This window comes from Manis javanica, chromosome 4, assembly GCF_040802235.1.
Source record: "Manis javanica isolate MJ-LG chromosome 4, MJ_LKY, whole genome shotgun sequence".
Taxonomy (NCBI): Eukaryota; Metazoa; Chordata; class Mammalia; order Pholidota; family Manidae; genus Manis; species Manis javanica.
The window spans coordinates 12,124,921-12,142,099 of record NC_133159.1 but is presented as its reverse complement, the minus strand read 5'-3'; the positions used below and the strand labels follow the sequence as shown (position 1 = coordinate 12,142,099).

At 53.4% G+C, this 17,179-nt stretch overlaps 1 protein-coding gene across 9 annotated transcripts in view; it reads right to left on the bottom strand.

Annotated features, from left to right (window-relative positions):
* The window catches only part of CROCC (ciliary rootlet coiled-coil, rootletin), a 47,005-nt gene that overhangs the window by 15,346 nt on the left and 14,480 nt on the right, over positions 1-17,179 (bottom strand). For all 9 annotated transcript variants that reach the window (XM_073233273.1, XM_073233267.1, XM_073233268.1 and 6 more), the window contains 15 exons: positions 13,028-13,264; positions 12,467-12,557; positions 11,729-11,812; positions 11,129-11,362; positions 10,307-10,506; positions 8,641-8,823; positions 7,592-7,736; positions 6,758-6,904; positions 6,113-6,343; positions 5,152-5,345; positions 4,749-4,876; positions 3,437-3,606; positions 1,690-1,869; positions 787-921; positions 269-412 (listed from right to left, as the gene is read on the bottom strand). In XM_073233273.1, the coding sequence (XP_073089374.1) occupies positions 269-412; positions 787-921; positions 1,690-1,869; positions 3,437-3,606; positions 4,749-4,876; positions 5,152-5,345; positions 6,113-6,343; positions 6,758-6,904; positions 7,592-7,736; positions 8,641-8,823; positions 10,307-10,506; positions 11,129-11,362; positions 11,729-11,812; positions 12,467-12,557; positions 13,028-13,264 (2,503 nt within the window). The remainder of the gene's footprint in view (positions 1-268; positions 413-786; positions 922-1,689; positions 1,870-3,436; positions 3,607-4,748; positions 4,877-5,151; positions 5,346-6,112; positions 6,344-6,757; positions 6,905-7,591; positions 7,737-8,640; positions 8,824-10,306; positions 10,507-11,128; positions 11,363-11,728; positions 11,813-12,466; positions 12,558-13,027; positions 13,265-17,179) is intronic.

Below are 17,179 nucleotides of genomic sequence, written 5' to 3'. Positions count from 1 at the left end.
CTATGACTTGGGGCAAAGCATGCTGAGGCCAGTGGTGTTTTGGCCTGAAATGGTGTTCAATCAGGATCGTCCTAAGGACAGACACAACATTAAGAGAGCAGGATCCCACCAGCCCCTCCTTGAGTGCCCCTAGTCTCACATGTACACAATAGGTACTTAATAAATGCTTGCTGCCTCCTAAGTTGGCTGTTCATTTGTTCTCAAATGCAGGGACAAATCTGACACTCTCCTGGGCCCCTGCTCAGAGAGTTGGGGACAGATAGCTCACCTCACGCACACAGGATTCCCGCTGCCTGCCCAGGTCTCGGGCCTGTTCTTGGAGCCTCTTCACCTCCTGGGCATGGGCCGTAGCAGCCTCCTCAAGCTGGGCCCGTAGGTCCCGCAGCTCAGACGTCAGGGTGTTCACGGTGCTCTAGGACAGACGGGCCCCTCAGACTCGGCACTGCTGCAACCCTGGCCCCTGCTGCTCTGAAGTGGGCCAGCTGAACTGCTGCTTTCAGCTCTAAGCACAGCCCTTCCTGCTAGCCTGCCAGACCTCCTGCTGGTCCCTCCATGCCTACTGAGTGCCGTCCACATAGCCAGTCACTCCCTCAGACTAAGGGGTTTACCGGGGCAGAGCTGTGCCACCTCCCTCAGATGGGGACTGCCAAGGATGATCTGAAGCTCCCCCTGTAGGCTGGCAGCTTCCCCTGGGCACAGCCATGCCTCCCCCTCAGACAGGAGGCTCCTCCAAGCAGAGCTGTGCCTCCTGGCTCCAGTGGAGGCCCACCTGCCAGCCTGCCCTACCCGGTCCTGCTCCTGCCGGCTCTGAGCATCTCTCTTCTGTCGCTCCATCTCCAGGGAGATGGTGGCCAGGCTGTGCTGGGTACCCATCAGCTTCTCTGACAGCGCTGTTTTCTCAGATTCCTTCAGGGACAGGGCCTAGGCAGAGACAGGAAGCACGGGCTTCAGGGGCTGGTCGGTCTTGAGGCATGTTCTGGCCTTCCCCCATCCTGCCCTGGGAAATGTGTCCACTGGAGGCTTGAGCCTTAACTGGATCACCACAGGTGGACCCAGGGCAGAGGTGCAGGCTCTACCCCTGCAGCTCCAGAAAAGGATACAACAGCAGTAATGATAATTCTGGTCATGCACACACTTATAAACCTCAATAACATGCCACAGCAATCCTGAAGCAGGGCCCTTCATTATTCCCATTTGAAAGATGAGGAAACTGAGGCTCAAAGAGGGAAAGTGACTTGCCCAGGTGACGCAGCTGGTGAGGAGAGGAGACCGACACAGTCTGCCCTGTCTCCATTACTTTAAGGGGAAGTCAGGAGTCAAGTTTTTGAGGAGGGTCAGCTGATATATGCAGGCACGGTGGGGACTGCTCAGAGGCAGTCACGGGGATGCCATGCTGAGCCTGGAGGAGGAGGAGGGATTGGTGAACAGGGGTCAGCTTTCCTGAAACCAGTGCTCACGGTGTCGCAATGATGGCTGCCACTCGGCAAGTTCCCACTGTGTGCCAGGCAGGCATGGCTGGCTGAACATGGGCTCAGTGATGATGCTTCACAAACACCACTTGAATTCCCCCAACCTGCAGGTGAGGAAACTGAGGCCCAGAGAGGGACTCTAACTGCTGGGTGGCTGAGCATGGACCAGCCCCAGACCACTCCTCGGGCAGCAGTGGAGGCCATGCCAGGGCTCACCAACCTGCTGCTTCTCGCTCTCAGCCAGGAGGAGGCCCTCGTCACGCTCCTGCTGCAGGGCAGCGATCTCCTCACTCAGCTCCTCCTTCTCGGCCTCCAGCCGGGCCAACAGCTCCTCCCGCTCCCGGTGCAGCTGGCTCTGCAGCTGGGTCCGCTCTGCCTCCAGCTCCCGCCATGCTGCCTCCTGGGGGCCAGGCACAGGCAGGTGTGACCCACGAGGCTGGGTCCAGGCAGCCCCTCACCAACCTCAGGGCAGCAAGCGCTGCTTGGGGCCCAGACCCTGAGAGACAGGGCGAGTGACCAGGTAACCACCAGGTAGGGTGGGTGGTAAGGGCTGAGACAGGGACATGCCAGGGCTGTGCAAGCCCCCAAGGAGCACAGCAGCCTGGCCTGGGGGTCAGAGAACATTTCTTGGAGAAGCAACAAGCAGCAGTGAGTCAGGTAAAGAGAGAAGTGAAAATGAATCCCAGGCCCAGAGCGCAGCCCCAGAAGCAGCCTGAAGAACAAGGAAACATGACGTACAGGAAACCATCCCACTTAAGGTCGCTGGAGCCTGGACTATGTCACATGGTGAGCGACGGGCCAGAGCCTCTGGCAGCAGCAGGCCAGACCAGGCCTTGCGGGCTGTAGGGAGGGGTGGGCCTCATCAAGCACAGCTGCATCACAGAGAGCCTCATGCCAGGATGACAAGGGGCAATCTGAATTTCAGATGAGGGATCAGGATTGGGGCTTGGGGTAGAAGGGAGGTGGGTCAGCTTGAGGAATGAAGGGGGTCTGTGGCCTGGGGGTGGCCCAGGAGCTGGAAAGAAGAGTGCAGATTTGGTGAAATCAGCAGGTCAAGTTGCGAGTGAGGGAGAGCACAGGAGTTTGGCTTCCTGGGGGCTGGATGGGTGGGTAAATCGCACAGGCAAAAAAGGGCCCCCCTGGGGCCTGAAGGAGGAACCTGGACCCAGCACCAGGTCCCTAGCAACATCGTGAAATAAACAGAAGAGCCCCTTCTTCAAGTGCTTTGCTGCCACCTGCTGGAGAAGTGATGCTATTTCCCCAAATCCAAGAGGACTGCGGCGTGAATGGCGCCCCCTGGAGCAACAGCGTAAACCTTGGTGGAGGCAGCATTAAGTGGGTGACTTGGGTCCCCCTCCAGAGGCCTGCTCTGGAGAGCATCTCCGTGCCATCATAATAATAACAACCAGCGTTAATGGAGCATCCACAAAGTCCAGGCACTGGATTATTTTTATCTTATCCTCACAATACCCTATATTGTCCCTATCCCCACTGTTACAGATGGGGAAATGAAGGCACAGAGACTTTAGGTAACATAACTGTAGGTGGCCAAGATCAGGTCCAAACCCAGATAACTCCAGAGCCAGTGTTCTTCTTAAACAGCTCTGTCCCATCTTCTAGACACCCAGCCCCTTGTCCCTCTCTGTGCTCAGGTCCCAGAGTGATCTTTCATATGCAAACAGTACTTCTTAGCAAATGGAAGTGCCTTCTTATTCTGTGTTAGGTCAGCATTTCCCAAATGTGGTTGTGGACCTCCTGCATCAGGATCACCAGGGTTGTACCAGGTTTGGGGCCTGGAAATCTGCACACTTGATAAGGAGTCCCTGATGGATCCTCTCAGTTGCCCCCAGGACCTCCAGAACAGAGATGAAGTTTGGAGACTGAGGCAGTGAGAAAGAAGACTTGCTTGAGGTCACAAAGGAAATAGTAGTTCAGAGTCCCACCCACGCTGACCCAGCTGCCCGAACCTTCTCTTGCTGGAGTCGCTGCAAGTCTTCCTCGTGGGCTGCCCGCTGCTCCCGCAGAGAGGCCTGGGCCTCCCGCTCAGCCTGCATCAGTTTCTGGGCCATCAGCTCCTTGTCCAAAGCCACCTTCTCCTCTGTAGTTGTCATCTGCTGCCGCAGCCCTGCCAGCTCCCCTGCACATGGGAGGAAAGGATGGGCTTGAGTCAGAACCTCCCATGGGCCAGCAGACTCAGGCCAGGTGAGCCACGTGGGCAAACCCAAGAGAGAGGTGGTCCAGCAGGTATCTAGGCCAGGTTCCCTTGCAGAAGTGTCTTGCCCTCTCAGGGCCTCAGTTTCCTCATGTGCTGCATGGACCCACTGCCCCTCTCCCACTCCCTCTCTCCCTGGAATGGCATCAAAGGGATGAAATGACTGATGAGGAGGGTCCCCCAAATGGAGAAGATAGCAAAAATGTACCAACCAACCCCTTTTACTGATTAAGTGCTTACCATGGGCTGAGCATGTGACTGACCTAATCTCATCACAGCCTCATAACACCCCTAGATAGCTTAGCTTATCCCCAATTCACAGATGAGGACATGGAGGCTCAGAGGAGACAGGTAATTTCCCAAGGCTGCTCAGCTTTCCATAAGGCATCTCCTCTAGCGACAGTGCCGTAAACATGCTTGGTGGACTATTACCCGTCAGCACCAAGGAAGGTGACCATGGGGAGGACAGCCCCACTGTGGAGAATCTAAGAACCATCTCCGGGGCTGGAAGCCCACCAGAGACTGTCAGCATTTCCCTTCCTGGGTCTGTTGGGCTCAGGTGGACGTGGACAGGAAAATTAATTTTCATGGCCAAATGAGTGCTTAGTAAATGACTGTTGATTGAGAAGAACCCCTGAGTTCAGAGACTAGGTGGGAAATGTGGAGAGAAATGGGGGGGACTGTGGGGCCCAGAGAATCTTCAGGGAAGCAGCCAATGGCTCTGCAGAGAACTGTGAACTCCCTAAGCACCCTGATAACAGTAAACAGCAGCCACTGTTAGCTGAGCCAGGCTCTGTGCCAAGGCCTTCGTGTTTCTCACCTCATCCTAGCAACACCCCTAACAAGGTGGGCATTATTGCCTCCAATGGTCAAATGAGAAATCTGTGGCCCAGAGAAGGACAGGGGCCTTGCCCAATCTAAGTGGCAGCAACAGGATTGGCACCCAGGTCAGCCAGACTCCAAAGCCAGTGCTCCTGACTCTGTGAGACCCCAAAACTCCACAGGTTAGAGTCTGGGCTGGAGCTTGGTGTTCCCCACCCCCATCTCCCATTCCCCAGCCCCCATACCAGTCAGGGTCTCCTTGGCCAGCAGCAGGGCCTGCCCATCAGCTTCCAGCTGCTCCTGGCGGGCCTCGAGCTGGGTGAGCTGCCTCTGCACTTCAAACAGGCTGCTCTCCAGGGCTGCCTTCTCCACACTGCAGCACACACAATCCCTGAGGCCCCGGGACTCAGCGTCCCAGGCCCCAGGACAACGCAGATCCCAGGGTGTGGCCGGCCGTTGGCCAGGTGCCAGTCTACCTGCCCAGCTGGGCCCATGCTCCCTGGGGAAGCCTGAGCTACAGTTAAGGAGGTGTGACAAGCCCAGCTCCTAAGTAACTGCTCTTGTGGGCTGATGCCAAGGGGTGGCTGGTCATGGTGTGGTCCCAGGCAGACCCCCCCAGGGTGGGCTTGGCAGAGCCCAAGGCCTTACCGCAGGCGTGTGGCCTCCTCTGAAAGGGTCCGGCCTTCCCGCTCAGCTGCCACCAGCTGCACAGCCAGGCCAGCCCGCTCCTTGGCCAGTGCCTCCTTCTCCCGGGCCGCGCGCTCCAGGGCCTCTACCTGGCGTTGGGTCTCCCGCCGTGCCTGCTCCAGCTCCTGCTCCCGCCCACTCAGCTGCCGGGAGAGCTGGCCCCCACCCAGGCACTGTGAGCACTGTCCCAGAATCTCCCACACTGCTCATCCTGAGGTGCCCCAACCCTGAGTCTGAACCAGCCCTGGCCTGGCAGGCAGGAGATCCAGGTTCAAGCCCAGGCTCTACCGTGAGATGCTGTGTGTACTTGGAAATATTACAGCCTTCTCTGGACTTGCAATGCACAGATGTGCAAAACTGAGGGTCTTCACTCAGTTTGGATAGTAACAGACCCCTTTCTGTACCTCACATCTTTCAGAGAATTTGAATATATAATGAGACCGAAGGAGAGCTGCTGGCAGGTCTCAGAGTGGGAGGGGGGCCTGGAGTGCTGCTGCCGTCCGTGTCCTGTGGGCCATTCCCTAGAGATCCCAGATCCCTCCCAGGAACTCAGGCTCTCCAAGACAGATGCCTGGATCCTGAAACCCTAAGGTTCATTCCAGCTATGTCCCAAAGAGGCTAAGATCCCAATCCTTAAAGTCTCTACCTATCATCATATCTTTCATCTTTAAGGACTGGTAATTCATCTCGGCTGAATGCTTATACAGATGTACTCTTCAGAACAACCCTTTGTGATAAGAGCTATTAACCCATTACTGATAGGGGGACAGAAGCATGGGGCATTTGGGTAGCTTGCCCAAAGTTCCCAGTTAGCAGTGGTGGGGCTGGATTTAAACTCAGAATCAGGCTCCTGAGCCTGTGAATTACCCCAGGACAGGATGCAGGACCCTTTCCCCAGCTGACCCCACTCCCCTACACCCACCTGGGCCAGCTGCTCCTGCAGCCGGCAGCGCTCCTGACGCAGCGTGGGGAGCTGGTGCTCCAGGGCTTCCCGGGCATGCTCGGCCACCCGCAGGGAGCCCTCTAGGCCCTGCCGCTCCACCTCCCGCTCCAGCTGCAGCTGCTCCAGCCGCTCCTGCTCCTCCCGGGCCCAGCTGGCCTCCTGCTCCACCTGCCGCTGCCGGCCCAGCAGGGCCGCCTTCTCCTCTTCCAGCTTCAGGGCCCGGGCGCAGGTAAAGGAGCAGATCAGCCAAGTCCCTCCACCGGGAAGGGGTCCCACCCACCCACCCATCACAGCCAGCCCAGAGGGGGCTCCCTGGGGACAACAGGTGGCGCATGTGGGCGTGTGGCTACGGGGGAGGGTGGAGAAGAGAGGAGGGCCATGGAACTTCTTTTCTGTCATAGCATGAGAGAGAAGACAGAGTCAGAGACAGAATGAATGACAGGGGCATAAGGAGTGGCAGGGACCCAAACAGACAGGCACAGGGGCAGGCAGGGGTGTCCAGGGAGATGTGCAGCCAGGCAGGGCGTGGGGTGTGGGCCGAGGCTGGACCAGGGACCCCTCAGTGGGGTCTCCGAGTGGGGAGGACTGTTGGGTGAGGCAGACGGGCCTGCTGGCACGGCGTACCTGGGCGACAAGACGGTTCAGACCCAGCTTGTCCTGGGCAAGGCTCTCGTTGAGGGCGCTCAGCTTGGACAAGGAGTCCCGCAGAGAGGCCTCCTCTGCCCTCAGCTTGGTCATTGAGAGCTCGAGCTCCACGCGGCCAGCCTCAGCCTACAGGGTCAGGGCAGGGCGGCCATAGACAGTAGGCAGAGAGAGATGGAGAAGGAAAGGGTTGGGGAAAGACCAGGAAAGATGTGAAGAGACACAGAGAGATAAGAAGAGATGGGCAGAGAGATGGAAGAGATAGGAGGTTGGGGAGAAGTAAGAGGCACAGAGAGACAGGATGGGTGGGGTAACGGGGAAGACACAACATGGCCCAGAAACCATCGCACAGAAGGCCTACTGCCTACAGAGCTGCTTAGAAGACGTCACACAACAGAGCTATGCAAGAATACACTGCAGGGCTGGGCAGACATGAGAGGGCCCCTAGAGTGGGGTCTAGGGACGACACTTCTCAGGGACCAGACTATAGGGAGTGGGGCAGGCACCCACCAAAGACTGTGTCCCTGAATCTCACAGACCCCAGGACCTGTGTCCAGAGACGGGACAGAGTGAACCCCCAGAAGTACCTGGGAAAGTGGGGATATGACCACTAATAAAGGTTGATTCACTTATGGCTGGGTTTGGAGGTCAGTCTGTGGTCTGGGTCAAAGGTCAGCCTGAGTCCAGAAGGAAGGGACCAGTCTGTGACCAGGGTCAGAGGTCCGCCTGAAATAGGGGTCAGCCTGTGGCCAGAGTGAGAAGGCCTAGGGCTGAGGGTAGAGGTTTCCTTGTGGCTGTGTGCAAACGGGGACCCACCTTGGTCAGCGCCTCGGCCACCTCAGCCTTCTCAGCCAGCAGCATGTCCCGCTGCAGTGTGGCACAGCTCAGGGCCTCCCTCACCTCCACCAGCTCCTTCGCCAACCCTGAGCGCTTCACTTCCAGCTGCTCTAGTTGTCTATGGCTGTGGGACAGAGGGTGGGTGGGTGCCCCATGTCACTTCTCTGCCCTGCAGAGTCCCCTGCAGCCAGACAATGCTGAAGCAGGCAGGGGCCAGGCCTGAGGCAGGAGCCCTGGAGGCAAGAGCCTCACTCACAAGGACAGCCATGCCCACTGCCTTCTGGCTCTGTGACTCTGGGCCTCGGTTTTCACATCTGCAAAATGGGCTAACACCTGCCTCAGGAAGCTGGTATAAGGATACATGACCTGTTGTATATGAAGCATTTACAACAGTGCCTGACATATCTCCCCAAGGGCCTTCAGAAACAAGAATAGTGTACACTACCTCAATGTGCTAAACATCACTGTTACTTATGTGTCAGGAAAACAAACAGCAGAGAGGTTAGGAGGTTAACTCTGAAGGGCAAAACTTGGGTTCAAATCTGAGTTTTTCTACTGAATAATTGTGTGATCCTGGGCAAGTTACATGACCTCTCTGTGCCTCAGTCTCATCATCCATTAAATGGAGATGATAGCTCCTACATCAAAGTTAACACAAGGGTTGAATAAGAGAATCTCAGTGTTTAATATGATATCTGGAACTTAGTAATATTAGTATTAATATTTTACTGTAACTTTAAATTTTAAAAATAATATTAATATTACTGTTATTTTAATTATTGTTGTTATTATCATCCACACTCTACTTCCTACCAGTTCTCTGATCCTAGGTAAGTAACCATACCTTCCTGAGCCTCAGTTTCCCAAAACGGGGCTGGTCAGAAGACCCTATGTTAGAGGGGTGCTGTAAGGATGGTAGGAAGCCCAGGACACGGGAGGTGTCCGGCACTCCCTAGCCCCCAGGGACACTGTTGGGAGCCACAAGGTCCATGGGAGTGGCTCTGGAGGGGAGGCCAGAAGCTACTTGCCTGCGCTCCAGCTCCCTGCGTGTCTGGGCACCATCCTGCGCTGTGTCCTCCCGCTCTTCCTCCAGCCGGTCTCGCTGCCGCCGCAGCTCCTCCTGAGTCACCTGCAGCTTTTCCCGTTCCTGCCGCAGCTCCTCGGCCTGCTGCTGCGCCGCCTGCAGGCCTTGGGCCAGGCTGTCCTTCTCACTGTAAGACGAAGAGAAGGAGAGTTGAAGAGGATGCTAGGGCTGCCCCTGCTCAGCCAGCCATGCTCTGTCCTAACCACAAGCCACATCCTCTATGGCTCCTGCCTCTAGGAAGCCTTCCCTGTCTGCCCGTGGCCCATTTATTCCATCCACATCTCCCTGGAACTGACTCTTCCCAGCTCCCTTCACCGCCACCCTGCCCACCTGGAGGCCCAGTCAACTGGATGGAAGCACTGGATTATTTCCAACCATCCCACCAGGCTAAAGAGGCCGGGCTAGGCTCCTGGGAAACAGGCTCTCTTGCAGCCACCTCTACAAGTCCATATGACCAGGAAACGCCCCCTACAGCATCCTACGCTCCCCTGCTCTGGGAGGCCCAGTAAAGCTGAGTCTGTCCAGGTGCCATAGCTTCCTGCTACACAGGCCAGCAGCACATGGTAGCCAGGGCAGGGGAGGGAGAAGGCAACAACCGGGAACTCTGAAGATTTGCAGAGCTTGCCACTGTCCTGAATTCTGCAGCCACAAGCAGTGGGAGGGGGGGGGTATCTGTAACACCTCCTTCCAAGCAGCAGGGCTTCTGGCTCAGGTTATGGCTGATCACTGTCATACCCTTCACTGCCTCCCCTCTTCACTCAAAGTGGTGGCACGTAAGGATACAAGATACAAAGGCTGGCAGCCAGGGGGAAAAGCATGCAACAGGATATTAAGTAAAAATGGCAGAGTGCAAGACGAGAAAGCTTGCTGTGAGCACAGCTATATAAAAAGCCCTTCCCCCTCCAAGGCATGGGAAGCACTGCTTGTGCTACCAGATGGGTCTGAATTCTAATTCCGATCGACCCCTGCCACATTACTGTGTGAGCTTGGACAGTAACAGTTCCAAACTGAATGAGTTTGATGGGAAGACTAATTGAGAGAATACATGCAAAGGACTTGGCAATGAGCCTCGCCCATAGGTGTACAGGAAACACTTGCCACTTCACTGCCAGGCAACAGCATGGGAAGCAAAATCAGTGCATTAACGGGGTAGGATGGGCAGGTGAGGCTGTCAGGCGGTCCCTCCTTTCTATTTCCCCTCATTTTTTGAAACTTTTTATTATACGGGTGCATTTACAGAGAGAAAAACCAAAAACCACCAATAGAAAGTCAAGAACAAGCAGGCAACTAAAAGTGACTAATTTCTTGTCTCCAAAATCTCTAAGGAACTGAGTCCTTAGAGACAGAACTCTCTGAGATGGTGGAAATGTTCTACGGCCGTATGTGGCCATCAAGCCCTTGAAATTTGGCTAATGCAAGTGACAGACTGAATTTTTACTTTTTAACAATTTTAATTAATTTAAATTTTAACAGACACACACAATGGCTGAATGAGTTTGATGGGAAGTCTTAACCTTATTACTGCAAATCCACAGGGTTATAGGTTTGAGCTGGCATTAGGCCCAGACACAAATTTATTCTCCAGGCCCCCCTGCCAGCCTCCCAGGCACCTGTTCAGGAGGTCAATGGCACTTCGCAGACGCTGGGCTTCGTGCTGGGCATCCTCCTGGGCCTGGATGGCCGCATCCGTCTTGTCCCGCAGACGCTGTAGCTGTTGCTCTAGGGCACGGCGCTCACCCTCGCTGTCACTAAGCTGCTTCCGCAGGGTGCCCAGGAGGTCCTGGCTGGCCTCATAGCGCCCACGCATGTCCTGTGGCACGGGCATCACTGAGTCTGGGGGAGCCCTAGGGATCTCCCTGTGCCCCCTACTCTGCGGTTCCAGGATGTGTACCAGCCTTCTGTGGCCCAGGCCCGGGCCGGAGAGGGGGACGAAGGCCCCCAGACTATCCACTCTCCCTCACTGTGCCCTCACCGCCCTTCTAAGGCCTCTTCCAGGGCTCTGAGCCTCCATCATCTCCCTGGGGTTCCCAAGAGCTGGGACCTAAACTCCATGATGCCACACAAACCAAGCACACTCCTTCCTCTCCCAGAGCTCCCACTCCTTCCCTCTGCACCTGACTACTTCCAGGCTTCTCTCTGCCCCTAGTTCCCCAGCGCCTCGGATCCTAGGCAGACTCCTCCTCCCAAGGCCTTTGCCAGGATCCTGGCTGCCAGTCAGGGAACCTCATCTCGGATTCTACCAGAACCCTAGCTCCGCCCCAGGCTCCTCCCTCCTCAGCCACCCTAGCGCCTCCCACTGTGGGCGCTTTCGGCCTTTGAGCTCTCAGCCACTTCCAAGGGTCCAGGCCTGGTTCTCTCATTTGCCCCCGGGGTGCTCAGGCTCCTCCCCCAGAGCTCCGGTTCCGCCCAAGGATGCTCAAGCCCCCGCCCACCTGGATCTGCAGCTGGCGTTTGTGCAGGGCTGAGTGGATCAGGGCGAGAGTGGAGGAGTCGGAGCAGGCCGGGGATGGGCCTCGACGCGGGGAACGCCCGCGGCCGGGCGAGGAGCGCCGGGGAGGGGACGGGGTCCGGGTACCGGAGAGCCCCCGCAGGCTGCCGTCCGACGTGTCTGCAGTGCGCTCGGAGCCGCTGAGCTGCACACCGCTCTCCACGTCTGACAGGACGGCCTGAGGGTGAGGTAGAGGCAGGAGGAGGAGGCAAGCCTCGGAGTTGGTTGGGAAAAGCCCTAGCTAGGCAGTGAGGCTGTGACGTCCCCGTATCCAGCTTCCTCCCAAACTGCAGCATTCTAAGATCCTTCCCTGCGCCGGCCACTCGCTCACAGCCCTCAGCCAGCCGTGGAAAGTCTCCCTTTAACTGCTAAGACATCATTCAACGGTTCTCATTTCCACAGATGGGCCTGCAAAGTGCCTCACCTCTTACACTAGACGCGCCCGGGCAGAGGCCCGCCCAGCTAGCAGCAGTGCTGCACCGCGGCCTGGGTCCCCAGGGCTCCCACCCCTTCTGGTATCTCCCAGCTCCCTCCCACCTCACACCTGCGCCAGGTCCCTCAGGGTCTGCTGCAGCCCCTCTCCATCCTCTGTCTCCAGGGCCACCTGTTCCCGGAGCCGCAGGGATTCCTGAAGTGACGACAAAGAAAGGGTGGTCGGGGTTTCTGCCCTAGTCTGAAACTCCACCTTCATCTCCCTCCCTGCCCCCTCAATCAGGTGGCCTCTAAGGGCATGGCCATAGGCCAGCTTCTTGGTAGACACCACAGAGCCCCAGTGCCCTCAGGAAACAGAATAGGCCCAGAGAAGTGCACTGTCTTGCCCTGGATCACACAGCCTTTTGGAGGAGAAGAGCTGGACAAAGAACCCAGGCCAGACCCCATACACAAGCTCCAGCAGTGCCCTTGAGGAGTGTTAATCTGAGGGAAAAGCAGCTGATTTCCAAGAAAAAGAGCCCTAGGCTAGCAGGGCACAAGCATGAGTTCAAGTCCTGACTCCACAGCTTATGTAATGGCTGAGACTCTGGACAAGTGTTTCCCATTGGGCCTCAGTGTCCTCATCTGTATAATGGGGATCATGCTACAGGGCTGCTGAGAGGATGAATGGGATAAAGAGGTGAATGCTTATCACTAAGCCCAGCACACACTAGGTGCTCAATTAATGAGGGGTGAACCGAGACCGAGTGGGATGCTCAGGGGTGGCCCAAGCAACCTAGCCCTCAGCCTATATCCATGGATCTGGTACCCCCATCCTGCCCTGCCACATCTCATGGTGGCTGCATCTCACATCAAGCTTCTCAGTGAGGGCTGTGTTGACCCGATCCTTCTCCAAGTTCTGGTTCTGAAGCTGTTCCACTGTCAGGGACAGCTCTGTCACTCTAGAGGTGGGGAGCAAAAGAGGTGAATGGAGACCCACCCCAGCTTCTCCTCAAACCTACCACCTCTGTGTCATTCATGCTTCCTCAAACCTGAGGGATCCACCTCCCTAGCTGTGTGACCTTGAGCAAGTCCCTTCTCTTCTTAGGACTTCCAACACCTCATCTGTAAAAGGAGAATGAGGCTGCCACCCACTCAGTCTCATGGGAAAGCACTCTGGGACTTGTCCGGGTTGCAGGAGCTAGGAGTGGAAGTTCTAGCACCAGAGGGTAAACTGCTCATGAAGTGCCCAAGGCAAGAGCCCTCTGAACCTCAGCCTTCTCCTCTGCCAAATGGGGTACCTGGGAAGATTCGCTGAGCTCACACAGGGGAAGGGCCCATCCCTGCGTGAAAAGACACCCCCAACTCTCCACACCTTCAAGGGCACACTCTGCAGGGAAGCCTGCCATGCATGAGGCCCACCGGAACACACCTGGCACTGAGGTTGGCCTTGTCCAGATTGCTCTGCACCTGCAGCTGGGCCAAGTCCTTCTCCTGGAGAGCCTTGTCCCGCAGCTGCTCCTCCAGCTGGGCCTGCAGCAGGGCCTGCTTCTCCAGCGCTGCCTCAGCCCGACTCTCGGCCAGCTGCAGGCCTGCGCTCAGCTCCAGGCCTGCCTCCTGGACAGCTCTTGAGGTCCGGGCCAGCTCCCCTCCCAGCTGCAGCAGGTCTCTGGTGAGAGAACACAAGAAGGGGGTGGGATAGGAGGGGGGCTCCCAAGTGTAAACAAAAACCACACCAGGATGCCATGGTGGGATGCCACTATCAGATTGACAAAAAAAAGTCACATAATACACAGTGTAGGTGAGGCTATGGAGAAACAGGCTTTCCCCTATGCTGCCAGTGGTGGGGTAAGTGGGTGTAATGCCAACAGAGGACACTTAGGAAAAACTCTGAAAATTAGAAATGGATAGGCCCTTTGACTAACCAACTCCACCTCTGAGCCTTTATCCTAGGGATATGCCCCAACACAAGGAAAATGACCTGTGTGTAAGGTGATCCACTGCAGCATTGCTCATGTAAGAAATAGTGCTGAAAACCTAAATGTGCAGTAAAGGGAGACTGCTATTAAATAAAATATGGTACATTGGATGGAATATGGTACACTCGATGGAATACTCTGTAGCCAAAAACATGCGGAAGCTTTCTAGAGCCTGAAAGGGAACCACATTCTGGTTATAACTGTTAGGTGAAGAGTCAAGAACTGCAGAGGAATTCCACCAAGACTGTATGGAAAAGGGGGCGGGGCAGGGAAGTGTGTGCATGTAATTGGGTGTATAAAATAAGCCTGGAAGGTCACTTAGGAAACTGGTCATATTGTTGGCCTCTAGGGGGCAAGGGAAGTGTCTGAGCCAGAAGTAGGCAGAAGACTTTTCACTATGGGAGTCATTCAAAAGTAAAATGTAAAATCTTAAAATGCTAATTTAAAAAAATACTTTCCTGAATGAACCACACCACTGGGTATCAATAATAAGGAGAGAAAATGCCTCATTAGAAAAGAATTCCAGTTGATACACGAAGAAGTGACAGGATGGGACAATCACCACTGTGCAACCTCTCTTGAATGCCTGGATTTTGCCATTGAGCACCAGGGAATGCCAAAGCACAAAGAAGAGATACCCAGGCATTAATGGAAGGGTGCACAGTACTCACGAAGTCTTGTAAAAAAACAAAACAAAAACCCAAACCTGAATCTGCTCAAGCTTAGAGCCAACCTCCAACTTAGACAAAATACAGGGGACAAAGATGTTACACAAAACCACAGACTCCAGACTGTGGAAGTCTCCTAGGAAAACTATCCCAGTTTCTCGAAAAAATACATTAAAAGAGATTAAGACAAATCAACCAACCACATTTTGTGAGTGTCTATGGATCCTGATTCAAACAAATAGGCAAAGATAAACAGCAAAGCAGAACCATCTGTGACATTGAGGCGTCCACTGGAAATCTGGACACTGATTGAATTTTTGGCGATTTTAACAACAGATCATTAATTAAACACATTTGTAATGTACAAAAGGAAAAAAATTCTTCTGCCTGACTCTGAGTTCTCCCTGCAGACTCAGCTGCTTAAAGATCAAGCAGGACCAGCTCCCCTCCTGAGACGGCCCTTGGAAGCTAGGCTGTCCTTTCCAGTTCAATCTCCCTTCAACTGCCTTTTGTTACGACTCCAGAGGCCGTCATTTCCCCACCTCCAAGCCACAGGGCCCAGTCCTGTGCTATTCTCTCTGCCTGGAGGATGCTGCCTCTGCCAGCTAAAATCCTGCCCGTGCCTTGAGATCAAAGTAAATTCCACTTCCTCTCTAAGTGTTTTTCTGACCTCCCATGCCTCCCATCCTTCTGAGCTTCTGAGACACTGTGTTCCACTTTCATGTCACTGACCACTCACTTCCTCCATATAGAATTTTGGGGGCCTATATCTTTTCATCTCTATAGGCTGCAAGGTCCCTGGTAGCAGAAGCTGAATGTTCTAGTGGACTGAAAGCAGGAGCTGAAAATCCTGCCTCAGCCACTTACTTACTGTTGTGTGACCTTGGGAAGGTCACCACCTCTGAGCCTCAGGGTCTTCATCTGCAAAATGGGGATTATTATAGTTCTTACCTCCCAGGGACACCATGGGTATTAGATGAAATGAAAGGATAGTGCCCAGCTCAGAGTGAACACCTCGTGTAAACACCTCGTAAACACTAACTGCCATGATCGTGCTAAGAGTTCATTATCACTAGTTGCCCCTGCATCTCCACAGGGCCTGGAACACAGCAGGTGTGTTGGGCTGGACTGAAGGTCAAATGAGTTGGGTTGAATTCAACTTAAAAAGCGGAGTTGTCCACAAAAGTTAAACAAACCAATTACGAGCAAAGAAATTGAAACGGTAATCAAAAAACTACCCAAGAACAAAACCCCGGGGCCGGACAGATTTACCTCGGAATTTTATCAGACACACAGAGAAGACATAATACCCATTCTCCTTAAAGTGTTCCAAAAAATAGAAGAGGATGGAATACTCCCAAACTCATTCTATGAAGCCAACATCACCCTAATACCAAAACCAGGCAAAGACCCCACCAAAAAAGAAAATTACAGACCAATATCCCTGATCAATGTAGATGCAAAAATACTCAATAAAATATTAGCAAACAGAATTCAACAGCATATCAAAAGGATCATACACCATGACCAAATGGGATTCATCCCAGGGATGCAAGGATGGTACAACATTCGAAAATCTATCAACATCATCCACCACATCAACAAAAAGAAAGACAAAAACCACATGATCATCTCCATAGATGCCGAAAAAGCATTTGACAAAATTCAACATCCATTCATGATAAAAACTCTCAGCAAAATGGGAATAGAGGGCAAGTACCTCAACATAATAAAGGCCATATATGATAAACCCACAGCCAACATTATACTGAACAGCGAGAAGCTGAAAGCTTTTCCTCTGAGATCGGGAACTAGACAGGGATGCCCACTCTCCCCACCATTATTTAACATAGTACTGGAGGTCCTAGCCACGGCAATCAGACAAAACAAAGAAATACAAGGAATCCAGATTGGTAAAGAAGAAGTTAAACTGTCACTATTTGCAGATGATATGATATTGTACATAAAAAACCCTAAAGACTCCACTCCAAAACTACTAGAACTAATATCGGAATACAGCAAAGTTGCAGGATATAAAATTAACACACAGAAATCTGTAGCTTTCCTATACACTAACAATGAACCAATAGAAAGAGAAATCAGGAAAACAATTCCATTCACAACTGCATCAAAAAGAATAAAATACCTAGGAATAAACCTAACCAAAGAAGTGAAAGACCTATACCCTGAAAACTACAAGTCACTCTTAAGAGAAATTAAAGGGGACACTAACAAATGGAAACTCATCCCATGCTCATGGCTAGGAAGAATTAATATCGTCAAAATGGCCATCCTGCCCAAAGCAATATACAGATTTGATGCAATCCCTATCAAATTACTAGCAACATTCTACAATGAACTGGAGCAAATAATTCAAAAATTCATATGGAAACACCAAAGACCCTGAATAGCCAAAGCAATCCTGAAAAAGAAGAATAAAGTAGGGGGGATCTCACTCCCCAACTTCAAGCTCTACTACAAAGCCAAGGTAATCAAGACAATTTGGTACTGGCACAAGAACAGAGCCACAGACCAGTGGAACAGATTAGAGACTCCAGACATTAACCCAAACATATATGGTCAATTAATATTTGATAAAGGAGCCATGGACATACAATGGCAAAATGACAGTCTCTTCAACAGATGGTGCTGGCAAAACTGGACAGCTACATGTAGGAGAATGAAACTGGACCATTGTCTAACCCCATACACAAAAGTAAATTCAAAATGGATCAAAGACCTGAATGTAAGTCATGAAACCATAAAACTCTTAGAAAAAAACATAGGCAAAAACCTCTTAGACATAAACATGAGTGACCTCTTCTTGAACATATCTCCCCGGGCAAGGAAAACAACAGCAAAAATGAACAAGTGGGACTATATTAAGCTGAAAAGCTTCTGTACAGCAAAAGACACCATCAATAGAACAAAAAGGAC